The sequence below is a fragment of the Balaenoptera physalus genome (genome assembly GCF_965194825.1).
Source record: "Balaenoptera physalus genome assembly, chromosome: 8".
Taxonomy (NCBI): Eukaryota; Metazoa; Chordata; class Mammalia; order Artiodactyla; family Balaenopteridae; genus Balaenoptera; species Balaenoptera physalus.
In genome coordinates, this window is record NC_138887.1 from 109,670,849 (window position 1) to 109,693,966 (window position 23,118).

The following is a 23,118-nucleotide window of genomic DNA, read 5'->3' on the forward strand; positions in this document are numbered from 1 at the left end:
ACAGAAACACAACTGATGTTCAACAAACATGGAGCAAATTATTGGCATACATTGACCCACCTGATCTCATTTGATTTGTGCATCGCTGTGGTACTGGTGGGGGCTGTATCCTACCACACCCATTTTACGGAGGGAACAGAGCGAAGCCAAGGGACTCATCAGGTCACGACAAAGTGGCCCAACATCTCTTTGCTCCTGAGCCTGAGGCTGTTCCTGGCATAACGCTGTGAATGATATGTCCCAGAGGGAACAAGAAAGGCGCAAATGAACTGTATCATTTCTAAAACCTTTTTATATAGTCTTATTTTACTTTTATACTATCTCTAAAGCTGAGAATAACAGAGGAAACGCCCATATTTATCCAAATTTGGATACATGAGTTACACGTTTTAGCTCCCTGAATTTTTTTTTTTTTGAGAAAGTTTGGTACAAATTACTTGAAATCAATGTTAAACTCTATCAGGTGATGAAATGTGAATCACAAACCACTCCTGTCAAAAATGTTTATATTGTAAAAGAGAATGTGTGTATATACATGTATAATTGAATCACTTTGCTGTACAGCAGAAATTAACACAACATTTTAAGTCAACTATACTTCAGCAACAATGAAAAAAAATTTTTTTTATGTTTATATTGAGTCGAAGCCTAATTTCAGTTTACAGGAAATGAGACACATTCGGGATATTAGTCACTCTACAAGACAGCTGGCCTGGTCTCTTCAAAAAGTCAATGTTGCAGGAAAGAAGTTCCAGGTTGAAAGAGACTCACGTGATAACCGTAACAGTGCTTAAACCCTGACTGGATCTTTGTTTAAATTAATGGAGCAACTAGAGAAGTTGGAGCACAGACTGAATATGAACTTAATTTTATTAAGTGTAATGGTAGAATTGCAACTATGTAGGAGAATATTCTTATTTTTAGGAGATGCATGCTTAAGTATTTAGGGGTGAGGTGTCTTGATGTCTGCAACTCATTTTCAAATGGTTTGACAGTTTTGTATATACAGACATAGAGTAAATGTGGCAAAATGTTAACAGCTGTTAGATCTAGGTAGAGAGCAGCTGGGTGTTTGTCATGTCATCTTTTTCAACTCTGTATTTTGAAAATTTTCACAAAGTTGGGGGGAGATCTTAGATTTTTCCATTTGTATCATCACTTTTAAAATGCTCTGTCCTGGGGCTTCCCTGGTGGCGCAGTGGTTGAGAGTCCGCCTGCCAATGCAGGGGACACGGGGTTCGAGCCCTGGTCTGGGAAGATCCCACATGCCGCGGAGCAACTAAGCCCATGTGCCACAACTACTGAGCCTGCGCGTCTGGAGCCTGTGCTCCGCGACAAGAGAGGCCGCGACAGTGAGAGGCCCGCGCACCACAATGAAGAGTGGCCCCCGCTCGCCGCAACTAGAGAAAGCCCTCGCACAGAAACAAAGACCCAACACAGCCAAAAATAAATTAAAAAAAAAAAAAAAAAAAAGCTCTGTCCTGGTGGGCATATGAGTCTTTTAGGCAGGGTTCTCCAAATATGGTCTCTGGACCATCAGTATGAGAATCACCAAAGAAAATATACGAATGGCCACGAGCACATGAAAAGAAGTTAACATCGGTCGTCAAGAAAGTGCAAATGAAAACCACACTGAGATACCACTGCACATCCACTAGAATGTCTAAGCGTGAAAAGGCTGGCAACACCAAATGCTAATGACGTGGAGCTACTGGAACTCTGGTATGTTACTGGCGGGACTGTAAAATGGTACAGCTACTTTGGAAAACAGTTTGGCAGTTTCTTACAAATTAAACACATCCTTACCATACAACCCAGTAATCCTACTCCCAGGTACTCAAGAAAATTGACAGTCCACACACAGACTGATATTCGAACGTCCACAGCATCGTATTCATAAAAGCTCCAAACTGGAGACAACCGCAATATCACCGACTAGAGAGAAGATAAACAGATTGTGATCTGTCCCTACAAAGAAAGGAACTACTACCGATACCTGCGGCAACCTGAATGAGTCTTTAAAACCTTGTGCTAAGCTAAAGAAGCAGACACAGAAGAGTACGTTTAATTACTATTCTATTATTTGAAATCCTAGAACAAGCTAATCTATAGACACAGAATGCAAATGTGCCTGGGGCTGGAGATCAGGGAGAAGAGAACAATGACCACAGAGGGACAGGAGGGAACTATCTGGAGTGTTGGAACTACTCCACATCTTGATTGGCAGTGGTTACATGGGTGCCAACAGTTGTCAAAAGGTACTCCTGGGCTTCCCTGGTGGCGTACTGGTTGAGAATCGGCCTGCCAATGCAGGGGACACGGGTTCGAGCCCTGGTCTGGGAAGACCCCACATGCCGCGGAGCGACTAGGCCCATGAGCCACAACTGCTGAGCCTGCGCGTCTGGAGCCTGTGCTCCGCAACAAGAGAGGCCGCGATAGTGAGAGGCCCCCGCACCGTGATGAAGAATGGCCCCCGCTTGCCGCAACTAGAGAAAGCCCTCGCACAGAAACGAAGACCCAACACAGTCAAAAAATAAATTAATTAATTAATAAATTTAAAAAACCCAAGAATATGTTGAGTAGATGAACAGATTTGGAGTTATAAAAAAATAATAATAAATAAATAAAAAATTTAAAAAGAAAGTACTCTTGAGATGGGTGCATTTTCTTCTGTGCAAATTATATACCTCAATGAAGTTGACAAAATATCTACACACTTTTGCCTGGTGGCAATATGGGCTCTTTTAGACAGTGTTTCTCAAAATGTGGTTTGCAGACTATCTGCATCAGAATCAACGGAAAAGCTGGTAAAAACCTGACTTGGGGGTTGCTCCCTGCGCCCAATCTCAGGATGAGGTATGCTCCACACAGGTGACTCTTCCACAAACGAGGTGTCCACAGCTGTAACCTCGGAGGCCTCTGTGGGCTGCTGGGCTAGCCTGTGTCAGAGGCAGCTCTCCAAAGCTCCACAAAACAAACCGGCGATGGTGGCAACGTGATTCGTGTGGATTTCAAACAATAGCAGTTGGCAGTGCCTGGTGGAAAAAGAGACTAGAAAAATTACTCAGAGGAATTCCATGCAGACCAACCTGCTGTGTAACTTTTCCAGCTTCCATTTAGTAGAAAGGGAAAGACACGCTCTGAAGGTGAGGTGAGGCTGAAACTTGTGAAAATGTACCTCGGTGAAGGAAATAATTACAGGTTATAAGAAAAGGCAGTCACAGGAATGCTTTCTGAAGCTCGTAGTTCTCAAACCAGGCTGCACATCAGAATCTTTTGGACCTTGTAAAAAATATAATTTCTCTTTTTATCGAAGTAGTGCATGAATATGGGTATTTAAAAAAAGTGAATATGGTTTTATGTTAATAGTACTAAAGGCGGTATATTAAAAAAAAAAAAAAGAAAAACCTCACTACTCCTGTAACCTCACTCCTGTTCCTTGGAGATAGGCATGTAAGTTTTTTAACCTTAGGTATATAGCTTGATGAATTTTTACGTATGTACCCAGCCCCACCCAGATCAAGATCTAGAGCATTCCAGCACCCTTGAATATTCCCTCGTACCCCTGCCCAGTTAATACTCCTCCCCCCAGACCAAGATAACTACTGTCCTGACTTCTACCAGCATCAAATTAGCTTTAAGGCAACCACTTTAAATGATTTTTGCCATTCCTTCTAGGATTTGTCTCCATATTTCTAAGTAATAAGCGCACACTGCTATTCCTTGGTTTGCCAACTTTGGATAGTAACTAGAAGCTTCCTACTTTGGTAGATCAAAGGTCACTCTCTCACTCCCCTTCCTCACCACCTGAAGCTGAAAAACCCTCAGGTTTCCAGGCCCCAGCATCACACCACCCACGCTGGGCACCTGGATCTTTTAAGCTCCGCAGGTGATTCTAAACGGCACCGAGCCCAAAGGGCCCCAAGCCGGTGGCCCTGAAGCTGACGTTAAACCGGCCTGACACCACCAGACACGGACGTTCGCCGAGAAGGGCTTTGAAGCGAGTTCAGCCTGAACATGTCATCAAGCTCTGGGGTTAATCTGTAGTTGGAATAAGAAGAAAGCCATGAGAAACACCAGCGTGTGTCTAAGATTTTTATTGCTTGTCAGGTGTGTCTTAGGACTCTCCATCCCTTTCTCCCAGGCAGCCATACACTCTGTACAAGCTCTTAGTTTAAATGGACCAGTAGAGGTTTCTCTGAGGAGCTCGGACACCTGGTCTGCCTTTAAAGAGGAAGGCTGGTTTGCACATGATTGGCACCACGACCAGAGGCAGGTACAGTCAGTCTCCTGGCCTTTGGAGAAGTCTCTCCAGGCCGGAGGCTAAGCAAACCGTCCCCCCGACCTTGCTGCCACTCCCTCCGCCCGGAGGCCCTTCACTGCACCTCAGCGGGAGACATCTTCAGGCTGGTATCCTCACAGTCGTGGCAGGAAGAGCCGCCTCACGCCTCCCCACATTCCTGATTTCCTTTCTCCCTCGGACCCCAAGCTTTGCGGTGGCTTCGCCGACCAAGAGGGGGTGTGTCCTCTCTGCGTCCTCCCAGCCTTGGGCATCAGCTGGCCGGACGCCCCGCCAGTCCCACACGCCAGTCACCGCAAAGAACCTTACTCTCTGCCAACCCCCGGGGTGGGGACAGGACCCTCCTTCCTCTCTCCTCCGGGGTGGCCACTTCTCACGCGCTGCCCTCGGGATGCTGTCGGCGTGCCCGGCCGCCTGGAAACGGCCTTTGTAGCAATGATGTCATCGCCGCCAAATCCCAACGCCACGAAATGGGAGACCCACTTCATGGGCTCGATGAGGAGCCAGGTTGGGATCACCTGTGACCGTTCATCCTTTTTGTCCCTCTAGGCCTGAAAGGGTGCACACCTGTGACTAGGCAGGTAAGTGGGAGAATGGGAAGTGGCCGTTTTAATGAGGGAGAAACTGAGGCTCAGAAGGAAAAACCCAAAACCAAAAAAACCCACAAGGTCACAGAACAAATCCGCTTCAGCAGCTGGACGCTCAAATGGGCACCCAGCCGCGGGGCCGCAGAAGGTCTCCTTCCCCGCGGATGCGATCTCCCTGCGCCAGGAGTCCACTCCCTGCTTCGCCGAGGCAGGGCCACTGAGCAGAGCGGGCAGACCTGGAGGCCTGGGTCCGGAGGGAGGCCGCCCCAGCTCTCAGCCTGGCCTCCCCCAGCAGGCTCAGGGCAGGCAGAACCCAAGTCACTTGGCCCCCTTGGCGCAGACCCAGGGTCTGGGGGAGGCACAGTCCGAAGCCACGAACTTGCCTCCCTCCAGGCCCCCGCAGTCGAGATCCGGTGCTTGCTGGTCTTCCTCCGGGAGTCTGGGGAAGGGCGAGAGGAAGGGGAGGTACTCAGGCTGACGGGCCCTCCCAGCCTCTGTGCCCGCTGCCTGGGTACCGCTGGGATCGCTGCATGGAGCCCAGGGGTCTGGAAAGAGCTCTGAGGCAGGAGTTATGATGATGTGCCCTGCCTCTTGCCCCAGGGAGTCAGCTGTGTGGCCCTGGGCAAACCACCAAACCTCTCTGAGCAGCTCCCCTCATCCACAGAACATGGTGACAGTCCTTCTTGGGTGAATGCGTGGGACCCAAACAAGGGATGGGGTGATGAGGACTAAATGAAACCAAGGGGCATCCTAGGTTGGGGGTGGTGCAGCGGGGTGAACCTGGGGACACGTGGAGGGGAAGGCCTCCAGCCCCTTTGGTGCCTGCTGTGGTATCAGGTGGGTCACACTGGGGGCCCAATGCTAGCGTGTTGGGGACAGAGCGGCCGCCCACCCAGGCCCACGGTCACTCACAGCTGGGGTGGCAGAGGGGTCCCATCGATCCAGTGCCAGCCCTGGGGGCCTCGTCGGGCCCCCACCCAGGAGTACTTGGTGACTGGGTATCTGCTCAGGAAGTCCTGAGAGAGAAAAGCAGCTGGTCATTCTTCTCGGGCCACTGATACGGCTCACCTGGGGCTTCCGTCCCCCTACCCCATCCCCCATCCCAGGTTTCTGCAAGTTCCCAGTTCCGCAAGCTACAGAAGCGACTCATCGCTCCCAAAACACCAGGAATTGGGAAGCTGTATTAGATGCCTGCTGGTTGACAGGCACTGTGCTCAGGACTGGGGACCAGAAATGGGGGCAATCCCAGCTCAGCCCTCCACAAGGGGAGACAGGATGTGATCGCCCATCCCCACGGGCAACGCACGATGGGTACTGAGCGGACAGAGAAACGAGGCAGCTCAGAGAAGAGGGGGTGAAGGGCATGAGCAAAGCTGGGAGCCTACAAAGCAATCCAGGTGACAAACAGCAAGTAGCCTCACTGGGCAGGAGAAGAGTGTTAGGGTTGATTAGGCTGCAGAGGTGGCCAGGGAGCAGACGGTCAACAATACAATCGCCAGCAAGAGCATAAACTACACTGCACCCATTCCGGAAGTATTATGAAGACCATTCGAAATAAGGGTGAGTATGAAGCCCCTGGGGCAACATGGGGAAAAGTTATGGTACATGAAGGGTTATGGTAAGTGAAAAAGCTGAATTAAAGTTGTGGCATGGACTTCCCTGGTGGCGCAGTGGTTAAGAATCCGCCTGCCAATGCAGGGCACACGGGTTTGATCCCTGTCCCGGGAAGATCCCACATGCCACGGAGCAACTAAGCCCGTGTGCCACAACTAATGAGCCTGCGCTCTAGAGCCCGTGAGCCACAATTACCGAGCCCGTGTGCCACAACTACTGAAGCCCGTGCACCTAGAGCCTGTGCTCCGCAACAAGAGAAGCCACTGCAATGAGAAGCCCACCCACCGCAACAAAGAGCAGTCCCTGCTCGCCTGCAACTAGAGAAAGCCCGCGCACAGCAACGAAGACCCAGTGCAGCCAAAAATAAATAAATTAAATAAATAAATTTATAAAAAAAAATAAAATAAAAAAATAAAGTTGTGGCATGGACTTCCCTGGTGGCGCAGTGGTTAAGAATCCGCCTGCCAATGCAGGAGACACGGGTTCGATCCCTGGCCCGGGAAGATCCCACATGCCGCGGAGCAACTAAGCCCATGCCCCACAACTACTGAGCCTGTGTTCTAGAGCCTGTGAGCCACAATTACCGAGCCCGTGTGCCACAACTACTGAAGCCCGCGTGCCTAGAGCCTGTGTTCCGCAACGAGAAGCCACTGCAGTGAGAAGCCTGTGCACCACAACGAAGAGTAGCCCCCGCTCACCGCAACTAGAGAAAGCCTGTGCGCAGTGAAGACCCAACGCAACCAAAAATAAATAAAAGTAAAATAAATAAATTTATGAAAAATAAATAAATAAATAAAAATAAAGTTGTGGCATGATTATAAGAATGAAAAAATGTGTACACACATGGGCGCAGACACACAAGGAACAACAAAAACCAAAACAAGTATGTTAGAGAGCTAGCGGAGATGCTTTTTTCTTTTAAATAATTGTCCTCAGCGTCATGTTATTTTTAGCAATGAATTAAAGCAAAAAATTGTATTTAAAAATTTTCAACTTGGAAAAAGACGTTTCAATGTTGTAAGTCCTGGTGCAGGGGACTGGTGGATAGAGGTGGGGACAGCGGTCCACACCAGCCCAGTCTTTCCAGAACATAATCTGTGCTACAAAAAAAGAGTGGCAACACAGTTCCTATTGCTCGGACGGGTAATTCCACTTTGGGGAAGAAATCCAAGAACATAAAGGGGAGAAAATGAACTTTCGCAAAATTATCACACTGCTATTTATAAAGAAAAAATGGAAGGCACCCAAATGCTCAGCAGTCAGGAAATAACTAGGCAGTTTATGGGATATCAACAAGATGGAAAATTACAGTGCTGTTAAAGACGATGAGCACACAGAAGACGCAGTTATGCAAGAAAACGTAAATACAAAATCATGCCGAGTGGAAAAAAGCAGACCACGCCAGCAAGCCCACGCCGAGCGGCGCACATGCGCATTAGCGATGAGAAGTGACATAAATTTGATGTATGTTCAGTTCTTCCCTAGAAAAGTGTTTACGCTGACAGAAACAAAACCTCTATATTTAATCCTGGGGATTAGAAAGCAAGCACCAAGTGATGCCTATCCCCTTGGTGACACTCCTATTTGTCCTTGAGGTCTCAGTTTAAAGGTCACTTCCTGTAGGGACACGGCTCTGACCCCCTCCCCTGGGCTGCCACAACCCTCACAGTTTAGAGCATGGTGTATGGCATTTGACTGACTTGCTTCCTTGTCAGTTTCCTGTATCAGACAGTGAACTTGGTGAGACTGGGTGCCTGCCCTATTCACCATTGACCATGACAGCCCAGCACATAGTAGACCAGCTCAACAAAACTGGCCCCCCTCCCCTGTGCCACTGCCAATAACCAGCAAGGGCCACAGGTAACAATCGGGCTGTCAGGCCAGCCCTGCTCCCAGAAGTGTTGGTGCAGACCATCTCCCCTTCAAGGGAACATCAGGCGGTCAACAGCTGGGAGAAGAGCCAGAAGGAACTTCCAGGCTGAAGGGTGCCAACCTTACCCCTTCTGAAATCCCAAAGACCAGACTGCATAAGGCACACGTACAGCCTCTCCTGGGCTGGTCATTTCCTCTCTGGCTGGACTCCACAGGCTGGGGCCCTTGGGCAGGGTTGGGTGGGAGCTTTGGAAGGGATGAGAAGGAACCTGGGCTGGCTTTGAGCTGTGAGTCAGAGGGCAGAGCAGCCCCAAGCATCTCACTGCCGTGGCTGCAGCAGACTCGGGGCTCCTGCTGGCCAGCCCTGACCTCCTGGCAGCAATCAGCTGCCTGATCAGAAAGACACACCGGAGCTTGGAGCTCCTCCCAGGGCCGAGAAGGGGGCTATCACTGCAGAGTAGAGCTTTGGGGCTAGGACACCCCATATTCAAATTCTGGTCCTGTGACTTGCAAGCTAAGTGATCCTAGTTAAGTTACCTGACCTTTCAGAGCTTCAGTATGGTCCTCTGTAAAATGGGGGGATGTTTTGTGTACAAGCCAAGGGCATATAGTACACACTCATTAAATGAGGCACCTCCAGTCCGTTGGATGGTGTACAAAGCTTCGTGTCTGCCTCCAACATATGTGACCTCATTTGATGCTTGGCATTGCCAAGGTGATCCTTCCCTTCTCTCTATCCTAGCCCCAGGCCATGCAGCTCTCCCTCTGGGCCTCCTGGTGACAGGAGCCATGGCCTGTCCCCACCCAGCTCCACCCACTCCATTCCGTCTTTTTCCTTTTTCCTTGCAGCTCAGACGCCATTAACCTGTTCCCATTGTTAGCAAAAATTATGGTATGGGAAAAGCATTGCCTGGAGATATAAGTAAATTCTAGAAACTTCTGTGTAATTTATGGCTCAAAGGACTGCTCCGTAATGGCACAGACATCTGGGGCCTCCATCTACTCCAGCTGGTGCATCTCCAACTTTGCCACCAACGTGGGGGGAGGGGAATGTGATCCTGAGCAGAATTTACCTGAAATCTCATATTTTACGTATTAAAATTAAGGTAAATTGTTTTCCATGCTTTCATACATTTCTTTTTAAAAAACTGTGGTAAAATATACATATAAAATTTACCATTTCAACCATTTTTAAGTGTATAGTTCAGTGGCGCTAGGTTCATTTGCACTGTTGTGTGACCATCGCCCACCCCCATCTCCAAAACTTTTTCATCTTCCCCAACTGAAACTTTGCACCCACTAAACAACTCCCATTTCCCCCTCCCCTTGGCAACCACCATTCTACTTTCTGCCTTCAAACATTTCTGCTTTAATATTTAAATGTTTTAAACTACTTAATTTTCTGAATCCTATGACATTTATTCGTGTTTTCATCTTTCTGCACTCAAAATGTGGCTTACAGTCAATGTGTACATTTCAGGAAGCTTCTTCCTTCCCCCACCCTGCAAAACAAAGCTGATCTTAAACCAATGGCTAGTGAGTCTAGTGACTGATGGCACAGAGGCACTGAAACTTGGTCTCCTTTCCTCTAACCTCTTGGGGAGGACGAGACGTGTCTGTCCTGGGGCTGCGTGTACTACTGGCACCTTGGCGTGTCCCTGGGGTCTGCGCATCCCAGCTCGTGGAGCCTGGCCTTTGCCAGCGGGCCCAGCCCCTCTGCCAGCGGCCAGCCTGTCCTCGGCTGCTCTTCCCCATCCCTGCCTTGGTGCCTCCTGCAGCTTCTGGCCCTTGTCCAGAACTCAGGAGGACTCCAGAGCTCCACAGTCGTCATATTCTGGATTTTAACTGCCTGAGACCCAAATCTTCACTTTGGTCTTTTTGCAAGGGGCTTTTAGGAAGCTCCTTTTGGGAAAAAGCTTATCCAAACTTTGTGATATATTTTCTGAATATATACTTGTGTTACAAATGATTGATCCTGTTTGCTTAGTTTTAAAAGAATTCAAGCTCCGTTTGCGATGTGGGTAGTTCAGCTCATCTCCCCTCTTTGAGGACCCCCAGCCACAGGGAGGCCATTTGTTCAGCCGATGTCCGAGGTCATGGTGGACTGAACCTGTCTGATGAGAGGCCCGAGGGCAGGGAACTTTTACTTCACCAGTTTTCTGATGACACTTGCTGTGCTCAGTGGGTCTGTCTCAGGAGATGGGCCGCTAAGTCCCTGCCCAGCTCACCCCCTCGTTGGCTCCAGGCACTCTCTAGGGACCCACCAAGTTCCCACTGGCCTTCATTTTGTAGATGCAACCAGGCTGGGTTGGGCAGAAACCATTATATTCTGATCTCTTGCCTCCATGGGCTACCATTACTCTAGCATTTCCCCCTAATCATAGTGCATACTATTTGTAGGACATTTAGACAATTTAAAAAAGCTAAAAAAAAAAAAAAAAACTCCAGGCACTCTCTAGGGACCCACCAAGTTCCCACTGGCCTTCATTTTGTAGATGCAACCAGGCTGGGTTGGGCAGAAACCATTATATTCTGATCTCTTGCCTCCATGGGCTACCATTACTCTAGCATTTCCCCCTAATCATAGTGCATACTATTTGTAGGACATTTAGACAATTTAAAAAAGCTAAAAAAAAAAAAAAAAAAAAAAAAAAGCTTTAAAGAAGAAGGAAAATAATCGCTCGTAATCTTGACTCCAGTGATAACCGCTATTAATATACTTCCTTTCAGTATGTTTTCTTTGCATATATATTTACCATATTGGGATCACACATGATTTTTTTCAATCTACATTGTATCTTTTTCATTTCCCCATGTTTTTTGAAAAATGTGTTACTCCTGGTAATAAAATAATCCATGTTCACTGTAAAACATTTTCTCCAGCAGATTTTTATATCCACTTCATGAGAACTCTCCCAGAGAAAAGAAAACGACAGAAACTGCCTTCCCTGCCGTGTGGGGTGGAATACTTTTGATTTTAGGACTGGGCAGGAAATGAAATTTCATATGTGAGAAAATCTTAAGTAAAATTACCAACTCAAATACAGAAGTATTTTGGGAAGAAAAAAACCTTGGCTAAATAAACCTTATCACAAGAGACCAAGAATTAAAAAAATAATAATAATAACCACAAGATCAAAGGAGGAAACATAAAAGGCATTATCATCTTAATGTATGCAAAAAAAATCCAATGAAATTAGACTCATTCATGCTTAAAACTCTTAGTAAAACAGGAATAGAAGGGAACTTCCTTAAATAATAACATAAGGGGGAAAAACAGACATAAGAATGGGAGGAGATAACAGCAGATGAGAAATGTCGACAAAATTTTGGAAGCTGGACGACAATGATTGGCTTAGCAGACCCAAGAAAGCCTAGTGGTTTTTCAAGGAAAGGGTGGAGCGGGAGGAAGTTGAGAAACATGCTAATTTGTATTGAGAAGCCCCAAAGTGCTCAAATATTAGAGGCGACGCATAGGAAAACGACAAGGCACAGAATAAAAAGCACTTGCATAAAAATAGAGATAACGCAGGGAGCAGAAGAAAACTTCCAAAACACTATAATTAGTATTTACAATGAGATAAGGGAAGATGTTTCATCCTTGAAACAGGAACAGGACACCATACAAAAGGAACATTTGAAGAACCAAAAAGAGTTCTTAAAATTACAAATAAGGCAGCAGAAATAAAAATGAAGAAAAAGACCCACAAAGGAATATTATTGTTAAATTTCAGAACACTGAATAAGAACAAAGGTGAAGACCCTGAAATTTTCCAGAGTTTGGGGTAGGGGGGCTGGTAAGAGTCACACACAAAGGATTGGGAATCAGAGTGAATGAGACTTATGAATGGTCGGACTAAAAGCTGGAAGGCAATGGAGCAAAATCTGCACAATTCTGGAGGTAAACTGTTTCCAACTTAGAAACCTGTACCCAGCCAAGCTATCAATCAAATGAGAGGTTAGAATAAAAGTATCTTTAGACATGAAAGATCTCAAATGTTTTCCAGCAAATTTATCGAGGGCGCGCTTCACCAAGAAAAGACATGGAATCTAGGAAACGGGATCTCCCATAGGAAAGAGGCAAAGGTATACTGAGGATGAAGGTAAAAAGAAATTCCAAGACCATAGCTGTGTAGCAGGCCTAGAGAGCAGCCAGTCCAGACGGAAGCAGAAGACAGAGCATTCCAGGAGGCTGTCTGTCCATCTCCTGAACTTTTTTTCAGTTTCCGGGTTTGTTTGTTTTTTTTTCTGGTCCATGCTGCCTTGCCCACCTTGACCTTCAATCACATACTCCTGGCATATATAACCGGAGCGTTGTGCACCTTCCCTTCATAGCATAGATCAACATAGTAACTAAACATCTATTTCTATGGTTTCTTGATTACTCTCGGCCTCACTCCCTGCTCTCAGTCCTGTGAGGGTGGAGGCTGTGCTCTTCTGGCTCTTCAGTGAATCCCCAGTGCCAAACGCAGTGTAGGTGCTCAGTAAATGTTTATTAAGGCACTGACTGAAAGAATGGTGCTTTTTCACGCATATTAGAACAGCTAATATAAATTCTTGGCACCTGCCCTCAGTTAGATAAAATTAAGCCAAGGGCTGGATCCAGTTGATAGGTCCTTTTTTGTAGCCACTTGCAGACCCACTGACTGGATTATTATTCAGCAAATATTCACTCCTCCCCCTCCACCCCCAGGGTGGGAGTGGGGCATGGAGTATACTGCCCTGTCCCTTTGATGTTGGGCTTGGCCACGTTATTTGCTTTGCCCAACGGAATGTTAGCAGATATGACATGAGAAGTTCTCAGTTCTTGCCCTCCTGCCATTTTTCTTACGAAGAGTTTCTCTCAAGAAGAAGGACGAGAGATTCATGGAGCAAACGCAAGCCCAATGCGTAGGCTCAAGCCAAGCCCAGCCAATCTTCTGCATCCCGAAGCTGAGCTGTCCTGCCAAACCCAGCCCGAATTAGCCAATCAACGGTCCTCCCACAGACCAACGATCAAGAAAGAAATGCTTATTGTCTTAAGTCACTGACTTTTGGGGTGATTTGTTACCCAGTATTATTATAGCAATACCCGACTGGAATACCCACTAAATGTAATTTATTTTCCAGACTACCTCTCAGAGGGTACATGTGTGTCTCCCCCACAGACCGGCCAGCACAGACTTGTTCCTGAGTTCGCTGTTAAGTGCTGGGTCACCAGGTTGGACGGGAGTATCTCCGCTCCAGCCTTCCCAGCTCCACTTCCACTTCTTAGAATGAAGAGCAAACTGAACATCTTGGAGCCCTGACGCCTGGTCCTCCTGCATGTCACTTTATTTCTCTAGGCCTTGGTGACTTTTTCTATAACATAGACTTGGACTAGATCTTTGAGGTTCCTTCTAGTACTGAGAATCTAATCTGTAATGATAACCACGCCCCTCTCCTGCCCACCTCCCCCCCTCCTCACCTGGGTGTGTCTCAGCAGGGGGAGGGTAGCATGGTGGGCTGAGCAGAAAGCCTGGCTGGCCTCCCAGGCCTCAGCTTCGGCAGAGAGGTAGTAGCAGTGCTCCATGGACCACATCCAGCCCTGGGGGCATGGCTGGCACCTGGCCCCTGCAGCACAGAGACCAGCAGTGAGTGCAGGGTAAACTGTACAGAGCTGAATGTGTGGATGTTCAAAAATCAGGGGGTGGGGGGATTTCCCTGGTGGCGCAGTGGTTAAGAATCCGCCTGCCGATGCAGGGGACACGGGTTCAAGCCCTGGTCCGGGAAGATCCCACATGCCGCGGAGCAACTAAGCCCATGTGCCACAACTACTGAGCCTGTGCTCTAGAGCCCGCGAGCCACAACTACTGAGCCCACGTGCCACAACTACTGAAGTCCGCGTGCCTAGAGCCCGTGCTCCGCAACAAGAGAAGCCACGGCGATGAGAAGCCCGCGCACCTCAACGAAGAGTAGCCCCCGCTCGCCGCAACTAGAGAAAGCCCGTGCACAGCAACAAAGACCCAACGCAGCCAAAAATAAATAAAAAAAAAAAAAAGGGGGGGGCAAATCTGGAGGCATGGAACTGGCAAGCCTTGGAGGGGCGAGCAAGGCGGGCGGGCCCTGGGAAGGCTGCACAGCTTGTGCACAAGGCCTCTCCAAGCACAGGCTGTGTCCACAGAAGGAAGGGGCTCTTCTCCCTTACCTCTGCTCACCGAGCCCTGCATCTTCACGCTGCATCTGCGTGGGGGGCATGTCTTTTTCTAATTCTCACAAAGGAGCTAGAAGGACTAGACACCCTGCTGGGGGGGCAGGGGAGGAGAGGGGACGGGGAGGCGCCATACCTGCTTTCGAGGCCAGGGCCACAATGGCCACCGTAGACACCGCCAGGAGCACGGCCATGACTGCCAGGGCCCAGCGCAGGGACCTCATGTACATGGGCAGCCCTGCGGGAGGGGAGGGGACAACCAGGAGACACAGGTTAGGAGACGGTCCCAACTCAGGACCATGCTGACTCCTATACCATCATCATGCCCACCTCATTGCCCACCCTTAGGCCCAAGACACCAGGATAAACCACTCAATTTAGGTCCGAACCTCATACCTGGGAGAAAACTGCTAGAAGATATTCCACTTCTTAAATAACTAGAAGACGTAAGATTCTCTTCAAGAAAGAAAGTGGCTAAGAACCATTTATTGAGCATCTGATGTGCGTTAGACGTAGGGCACCAATAGCACCAAGGATGGGGCACGGGCCCTGCACTCAGGGAGCTAACGGGACAGGCAAAGGTACCAGGAGATCAAACTCCACACAAGAGAGGAACGAAGGCTAGATTCAGAGTTCGACAGACCCCCAAATTCAAGTTCGAGTCCTGACTCTATGGGCCCCTCAAGTGTTCTTGGTGTTTTTCATTTTAACATTGGAATCACATCTGCCTCTTCTATCTCTCCAGGTCACTGGAGGCCACCAATGAAGCTTCACACAGAGAGTGCCTTGTGGGCTGCAGAGCACTAGACAGATGTGAGCTGTCAGCTTCCCAAGGACCTAGGGGACCAGAGGGCTGGAACGAGGCTGTGGAGGGGACAGGAAGACAGGAGGACACTCCAGGTGGGAGGAAGGGTGCAAAGGCTCAGAGACAGAACATGTTCAGGGACTTCCCTGGCAGTCCCGAGGTTAGGACTCTGTGCTTCCACTGCTGGGGGCCCAGGTTTGATCCTGGTCGGGGAACCAAGATCCTGCAAGCTGTGCTGCGTGGCCAGAAAAAAAAAAAAAAGAACATGTTCAGATGCCACAGCCTGCCCTGCAGATGGAGTAACCAGGGAAGTCAGAGGGGAAAACTTGGGGAGTAAAACATAGTGAATGCTTAATCACAGCCAGAATTATAAGCAGCTTCCCACCTGGAAAGACACACCCATCTGAAGTAACTGAGCACTCAGAATTTGACCTCTGCCACGACTCAGGCGTGAAATCAATCAGAGCAAACACCTTGCTGCAAGGGGCCCAGGACCCACCCAAATCTTGCGTATGAGGGTCAGGAATGCCACAGAATCAGTGTGAGGGTCCTAAGAACTCAATCATTATATTTCCCAAAGCCTGAAACAGCAGAGGTTAGTCTGTGGCAAATATTTCATTGTTTTGAAAAGAGTAATTCCATTTAAAAAACCATGGACATTGTATATACCCACCACCTGATTTCCTTTTTGTATCTGGGATTGACATCTCCAGTGTCACACCGTCTGCTGCTTTTCTTCACTGCCCATCCCATCGTCATTGTCTACATTTCAACTACCTTTCCCACGCCACAACTGAAACACCTTTTGCTTCCTCCTAGTCAAATCCCACGGCTGGGGTGGAGCCAGGTTTTGGGGGACTTAAGTTTATCCAATTGGGGCAAGGGGGCATCTTAAAAAATAAAATACAGGGACTTCCCTGGTGGCGCAGTGGTTAAAAATCCGCCTGCCAACGCAGGGAACACGGGTTCGAGCCCTGGTCCAGGAAGATCCCACGTGCCGCGGAGCAACTAAGCCCGTGCACCACAACCACTGAGCCTGCACTCTAGAGCCCGCGAGCCACAACTACTGAGCCCGCGTGTCACAACTACTGAAGTCCACGCGCCTAGAATCCGTGCTCCACAACAAGAGAAGCCACTGCAGTAAGAAGCCCGCGCACAGCAACGATGATCCAATGCAGCCAAAAATAAATAAATAAAATTTATATTAAAAAAAAATACAAACTTCCAAATACAAAGTTCAGCACAGGGGCTCAGAGGGCTCCTGCCAGTGAGAGGCCTGCTTGTGTCACTGCCTTCAGGTCCATCTACTTCGGCCGGTGGCCTCTGCTCCTCCGGCTGAGCCTGACCACGCTGGACATCACCTCTCCCAGCTCCACCTCCTCCAGGCACTGAGAGCATTCTTCCTCTGAATGTACCTCTCCTGGCACCAGCCCAGACTGCCAGGCGCTTTTGTTTTCTCCTGCCCAGACTGAGGACCGCTGGGGGGCAGGGTCAGGACGGCCGTTTCCTCACATCTTCCACACCTGATGTGCTGAGCACAATGTGACAGGCGGCAGCAGGCTGGACGACCCCTGAGATCCAGCTGCTGCTCCCCTTCCCCCGATGGGGCTGGGGACTAAGCGCTTCTGACACGTGCTTACACTCTGAGGTTAGCGCTACTCATTGAGTAACGACTTACGGAGCACTTAAGTGCCAGGTGCTGGGGATTCAGTGAAAGCCTAGACTGTCACCTGCCATGCCCCGCGGGGCTCAGAATCCAGGGGAGCATACTTACAAGAGGGCTGCTGGCGCTGGGCAGCACAAGGGCCCGGGGAGCATGGAATAGGGACACCTGATCTAGCCTTGGGGACCAGAAGAGGTGACTCTGAACCAACACCTAAAGGGGAATAGTCTCCACTTGAGGATCCAGCTCTCCCCCAGTTTTATTTTATTTCTTTATTTTTTAAATTAATTATTATTTATTTATTTATTTGGTTGCACCGGGTCTTAGTTGCGCAGGCGGGCTCCTTAGTTGTGGCATGGGAACTCTTAGTTGTGGCATGCATGTGGGATCTAGTTCCCTGACCAGGGATTGAACCCGGGCCCCCATGCATTGAGAGCGCAGTCTTAACCGCCGCGCCACCAGGGAAGTCCCTCCCCCCAGTTTTAGGCTCTCTGCAAAAGCCAATTTCTCTTCTGGGCTGAGGGCTGCCATACAGAACATTCCCTGAGTCTTTGATTCTTCAGTTTACACCTGGACAGCACCTCTGGGACATCTGCCCCAAAAAGCAAGGGAAGAGACAAAGCAGTGACGTCTCCAACCCTCTCCACAGTGGCCTCCTCCCTCTTGGGTTCACAAGGAGGGGACATGAAACAGCTGGGTGGCAGCATTACCGCACTGACCTGGGAAAGTCCCTGAGCCTGTGCCCTAGTACGCCCTCTTGTCGAGGTAGCCAGCTTGATCTAGGCGGTAAAGGCTACCACAGGCAGAAACCACAATGCAGAGCTCCTCATCCAAACAGCCTCTCTCAGACCAAGCTTCAGCCAGGAACTTTAAAGTTCTTTAATCCCACACTTCCCAGAGAGCAAGCCCAAAGCACCAAGTGTCTGCATGCACCCTGCAGTATTTTCTGCCCGGCATCTCCCTCCGCTGACATCATTCCTCTCCACACCCCCGGGTTACCTGCCTCGTGTCCAGAGTATTGTTTCCACGTGGCAGCTCTCCCTAACCATCCAGCCCCGAAGTCCGCCTCTCCCCTGGACACTGGACACTGCTGACCACACCTTCCAGAAACTCTCTCCTTTTCCTGCTTCTTTGCATCCTGACTCCCTTCCTACCACCTACATTTTTCTTTCCCAGTCTGTGGCTGGCTCCTCTTCCTTTTTTTTTTTTTTTCCGGCTGTGCTACACGGCATGGGGGTGTGGAGGGGGTGCAGAGTCTTAACCACTGGACCTCCAGGGAAGTCTGGCTCCTCTCCCTTTAAATGACATCACTACCTGGAACTCCCAAATGTACCTGCTTATTTCTCCCACACCTCATCTCCCATTCTCCATTCCGCAAGGATAACCCAATCAATCCATCATTCAGCTACCCAGCTCAGCAACTCGGGAATCATCCCCACTCTTCCTGTTAGCGCATCTTCATCAGCGCAGTGGCCCCACTCTCTAATTCAACCTTTGAACACTCCCTCCCACCTCTGCCATAGATCAAACCTTCATAGTCTCTGGCGGAACTACTACTATCACCTCCTAAGGTCTCCCTTCCTTCAGTCTCATGCCTGTCCTGACCTTCCTCCACAGTGCTGTCAGAGCTCACTTTCTAGAATAAACATCCAACCATGTTACATCCCCACGACTGCTCACTTCCTTGAGTCCTCACTTCCTTATCATCCCACCCTTTTAGTCACAGACTCTCCTATTATTAATCTGATAAAAAAGCTACAGACTCGGGCTTCCCTGGTGGCGCAGTGGTTAAGAATCCGCCTGCCAATGCAGGGGACACGGGTTCGAGCCCTGGTCCGGGAAGATCCCACATGCCACGGAGCAACTAAGCCTGTGCGCCACAACTCCTGAGCCTGTGCTCTAGGGCCCGCGAGCCACAACTACTGAGACTGCGAGCCACAACTACTGAAGCCCGCATGCCTAGAGCCCATGGTCTGCAACAAGAGAAGCCACCGCAATGAGCAGCCTGTACACCGCAACAAAGAGTAGCCCCCGCTCGCCGCAACTAGAGAAAGCCCGCGCGCAGCAACGAAGACCCAACACAGCCAAAAATAAATAAAAAAAAAAAAAAAAAAAAAAAGCTACAGACTCATTGTGGTGGACAGAATAATGTCCTCCTAAAGAAGTCCACGTCTTAATCCTTGGAACCTGTGAATATGTTAGGTTACAAGGCACAGAGGAATTCAGGCTGATGGAATTGAGGTTGCTTATCTGCTGACCTTGAGTTGGGGAGACTATCCTGGATTTCTGGGTGGGTCCAATGTCGTCACAAGGGTCCTCATAAATGGAAGAGGGAGGCAGAAGGACAGGAGAGTCACAGAGATGACAGTGGAAAGGTTCAGCCTGACACTGGCTGGTTTTTCTCTTTTTTATTGGCTGCGTTGGGTCTTCGTTGCTGCGCGCGGGCCTTCTCTAGTTGCGGTGAGCGGGGACTACTCTTCGTCGCGGTGCTTGGGCTTCTCATTGTGGTGGCTTCTCTTGTTGCAGAGCTCGGGCTCTAGGCGCGCAGCCTTCAGTAGTTGTGGAACGTGGGCTCAGTAGTTGCGGCTCGCGGGCTCTAGAGCACAGGTTCAGGAGTTGTGGCGCACAGGCTTAGGTGCTCCGCGGCATGTGGGATCTTCCCGGACCAGGGCCCGAACCCGTGTCCCCTGCATTGGCAGGCAGATTCTTAACCACTGCGCCATCAGGGAAGTCCCGGTTGGTTTTGAATATACAGAGGACCATGAGCTAAGGAACTCAATCGCCCTTAGAAGCTAGAAAAGGCAAGGAAACAATCATCTCCTAGGGCCCCCAGCAGGGATCACAGCCCTGCCAACTGGACTTTAGGCTCTTGAGCCCATATCAGACTTCAGACTTACAGAACTGTAAGATAATAAATTAGTGCCATTTTAAGCTTCCAAGTTTGTGCCAATTTGTTACAGCAGCACCAGAAAACGATACACCTCTCATGCAGAAAATGTGCTCACACCCAACTCTGCAAAAGTTCCTGCGTGATTAGAGTCCCTGAACTCTACCATGTCTAAGAACCCCTGGCATAGAGGCCCTCGGGATTTGAAGCCTGTCTAGCTGACCGGTCTCCTCTCAACTGGTCAAGCTTTCAGCAGGTTGTCTGCTGGGGAGGCCTCTAGCCCCTCCAGCCAGAAGGGGCGCTACCACCCCCAACTCCTACTCAGCCTTCAGGGCTTAGCTGCAGGAAGCTTTCCCATGCCCTCAAGTTCACCAACCACTGCCTTCTGGTTCCTTGTCCAGGATTTTTATATTTTTCAGGCTCTTTCTTCTTCCCTGCAAGTCGCCACCCACCACGCGGCAACAAAAAAACTCACACACACCCTAGCACAGTCTGGCGCGTAGTCCCCACGCAGTAGCAGCAGTAGCTGCTGAACGGATGAGTGTTAGGGGTCAAGTGGTCCTCGATATACGGGAGGGAAAGAGGGAGTCTGGGCCTGCGAAAGATCGGCCAGCTGCAGCCAGGAGTCGGGAGACCGCGGTGCTGCCGGGCCGCCACCGCCGTCACGTGATCCTGAAAGACCTCCCCCCGCCTGGAATTCCTTCCACCTCTACTCCTCAAAGACGCTGCGCACACTAAGAGCGAACGCGAAAGTTCTTGGAGGGTCGGGGAGGGAGAATAGCGGTTTTATTCTTTTACTGCCAACAAGTTGGATTATAATTACGTAGACCAAAAGTTACTGACTCTACGCCAGAGAGGCCGGGTGGGGTTCCTCCGCCGCAGTGGCCCAACGCTGGGTGGGTGGGTGGGTGGGTAGCAGGGGGGCCTCAGGTTCGTCGACCCCCACCAGGGAGCGCGGCTCCCGGCGCCGGCGCGCGCTTACCTATGAGCTTTATGACCCGGGACAGCTTCTTGTCGCCGTCCATCTCGGCGTGGAGCACGGCGTTCTCCTTGCAGCGGCAGCGGCACGTGGGGGAGCCCGGGGACTCCGCGCGCCCCTCGGCGGGACCGGCCCAACCCTCGGCGTCGAGGCCGCGCTCCGTCCGGGCTGCGGCCAGCGGCGTGCCACGGCCCCAGGTGCCTCCCGGAGACGGGGTCCGCCGCAGGAGCGGGTGCGCTGGGGAGGCGTGGCGGGAGAAGGCCGGCGATTCCGGCACCGGGACGGTGAGGAAGCGCGTGGAGGGCGCTGGCGAGGGCGCGCGGCTGCCGCCGGCCGCGCCCACGGACTTCACGCGCACGTCCACCTGCAGTTCCACGGGGGCCCAGGCGCCCCGAGCCGGCTCACCGGGCGCGGCCCTGAGCATCTGCTCGGCCCCCGGCGTCTCGCCGTCCCGGGGCTGCTCGGCCGCGGCTGGGCCCGGCGACGGCGGCTGCGGGCTGGCCGACTCCTGACGGCGGAAGGCGCTGTAGCCCGGGCTGGGTGGCAGCAACCGCAGGGGCGCGGGTCGAGGCGAGGGCAGCTTCTTCCCGCCCGACAGGTCCTGGCCCGCGCCCGCCTCCTTCTTCACTGCGGGAGCCAAACTCGGGCTGCTCTCGGGACTCTCAGGACGTCTTTCCTCCGCGGGGACCTGGGGCTGCTCCAGCTCTGGGACCCGGCTTCCCAAGGGCTCCATTGGGAACCCGGCTCCGGCTTGGTCTTCCCCCGACGCCCGGGCTCCCTCCATTTTATTCGCGGAGCAGCCGAGAGATGCCGAGCGGGGTGCACCTGGGCCCAGGTAGGGAGTTAGCTTCGCCTCCCGGGTCGGGATTGGTTCCGACGGGTCTCTGGAAGTTGTCAAGCCACGCCCCTCTCCGTCGCCACACCCACTTCCTCCTCCCAACCAAGGACCCCGCTGGGATTGGCTGTGGCTCGGGTTCTGCTGGCCACGCCCCTTCAGGCCCCCAGCCTCGCCTTCACTTGGCGCAAGGAAAAGAGAGGGGCAGAAGAGTCTGGCTGAGGGGTTACCCAGAAAGAGCCGGGAGACGGGTAAGGGGGAGCCCAGAGCCCAGAGCCCAGACTCTTCTCTCTTCCTTGTCCCTGGCCCTGCCCATTTCCCCCTCCAGCCCTCTGCCATTGTGCTGATTTTTGAGAGTTAGGGAAGGAGCGGCACACCTAGAGGACTTCCCCAAGGCAGAAGTCCCAGGGACATCTGCTCTGGAGGCCTGACTCCTACTGGGCTAACTCAATAAAGACTGAGAAATGAATAAGCTTGAAAATGTGTATTTTCACGGGGAGAGAAGCCTGGTCCCCTGCCAGCCTGGTGTGGAGTACAGGGTTCCCAGCCCTGACCAGTAATCTGAATACCACTAAAAAAATACAGATTTCTGGCAGACTCCACCCAGACCTACTGAATCTCAAGGCGATAAGGTCAATTTTTAACAAGTGCCCCAGGGTAAGATTGGCAGATAAAATACAGACCACTCAGTTAAATCTGAATTTCAGATAAATAAATAAATAAATAGGTTTTTTGTTTTTTGTATCCCAAGTGCTCCGTGGGATATACTTATATTTAAAAAGTATTCGTTATCTGAAATTAACATTTAACCTGCCTCCTATATTTTTATTTGCCAAATCAGGCACCTCTACCCCAGGGACTTATGCTGGAGTGATCTTGGGAGCAGCGTTTGGAAAGACCACAGACTTGCTACTCTTGAGAGAAGGGAAGGAAGAAGGATGTGGAGGGGAAGGATCTTAGGAGGGGAGTTAAACTACTGGAAAGGATGCACCCTGAAGACAAGTAACTGAGAGAAAAAGTCCAGCAGAAAGAAAGCACTATATGAAAACACTTTACGTTTAATCTCTACCAAACCCAGGCTATATATTTAATGTGGGGATATATATATGCCTGAAAATGCATTTAAAAAGATGTGGAAAGATAGATACATACCAAAGTGATAATACTAGTGGATTTTGCTGTAGATTGTCTGGGGGGGGCCGGGGGGAATGTCTAGGAGACTTAACCTTATCTGCAATGTTTCCACCTTCTAGAAACAGAAGGTATTTATGTATATTCTTACATAAAAATTCAATTTTTAAAGAGATGGCATATAGTAAGTTATTTTTTTAGGGCTAATAAAGATTACTAAAAATACGAAAATCGTTCAAAAAGTATATAAAACATAAAGGAAAGGTCTCTCTGTCC

The 23,118-nt window shown here is 50.2% G+C and overlaps 1 protein-coding gene across 5 annotated transcripts in view; it reads right to left on the reverse strand.

Annotated features, from left to right (window-relative positions):
* KLRG2 (killer cell lectin like receptor G2) overlaps positions 1-22,536 on the reverse strand; it is a 39,083-nt gene extending 16,547 nt beyond the window's left edge. For 3 of the 5 annotated variants that reach the window (XR_014266820.1, XR_014266822.1, XR_014266823.1), the window contains exons 1-5: positions 20,880-22,536; positions 14,679-14,780; positions 5,800-5,903; positions 2,816-5,326; positions 61-1,935 (exon numbers count right to left, since the gene is read on the reverse strand). Coding sequence is in view for 1 of the 5 variants with exons in the window: in XM_082473016.1 (XP_082329142.1) it covers positions 5,206-5,326; positions 5,800-5,903; positions 13,820-13,965; positions 14,679-14,780; positions 20,880-22,050 (1,644 nt within the window). In the remaining 4 variants the exon portion in view is untranslated. Of the gene's footprint in view, positions 1-60; positions 1,936-2,815; positions 5,327-5,799; positions 5,904-13,819; positions 13,966-14,678; positions 14,781-20,879 lie in introns of those variants that run through there. The other 2 variants (XR_014266821.1, XM_082473016.1) reach the window with 2 other exon arrangements.
* Positions 22,537-23,118: the final 582 nt, after the last annotated feature.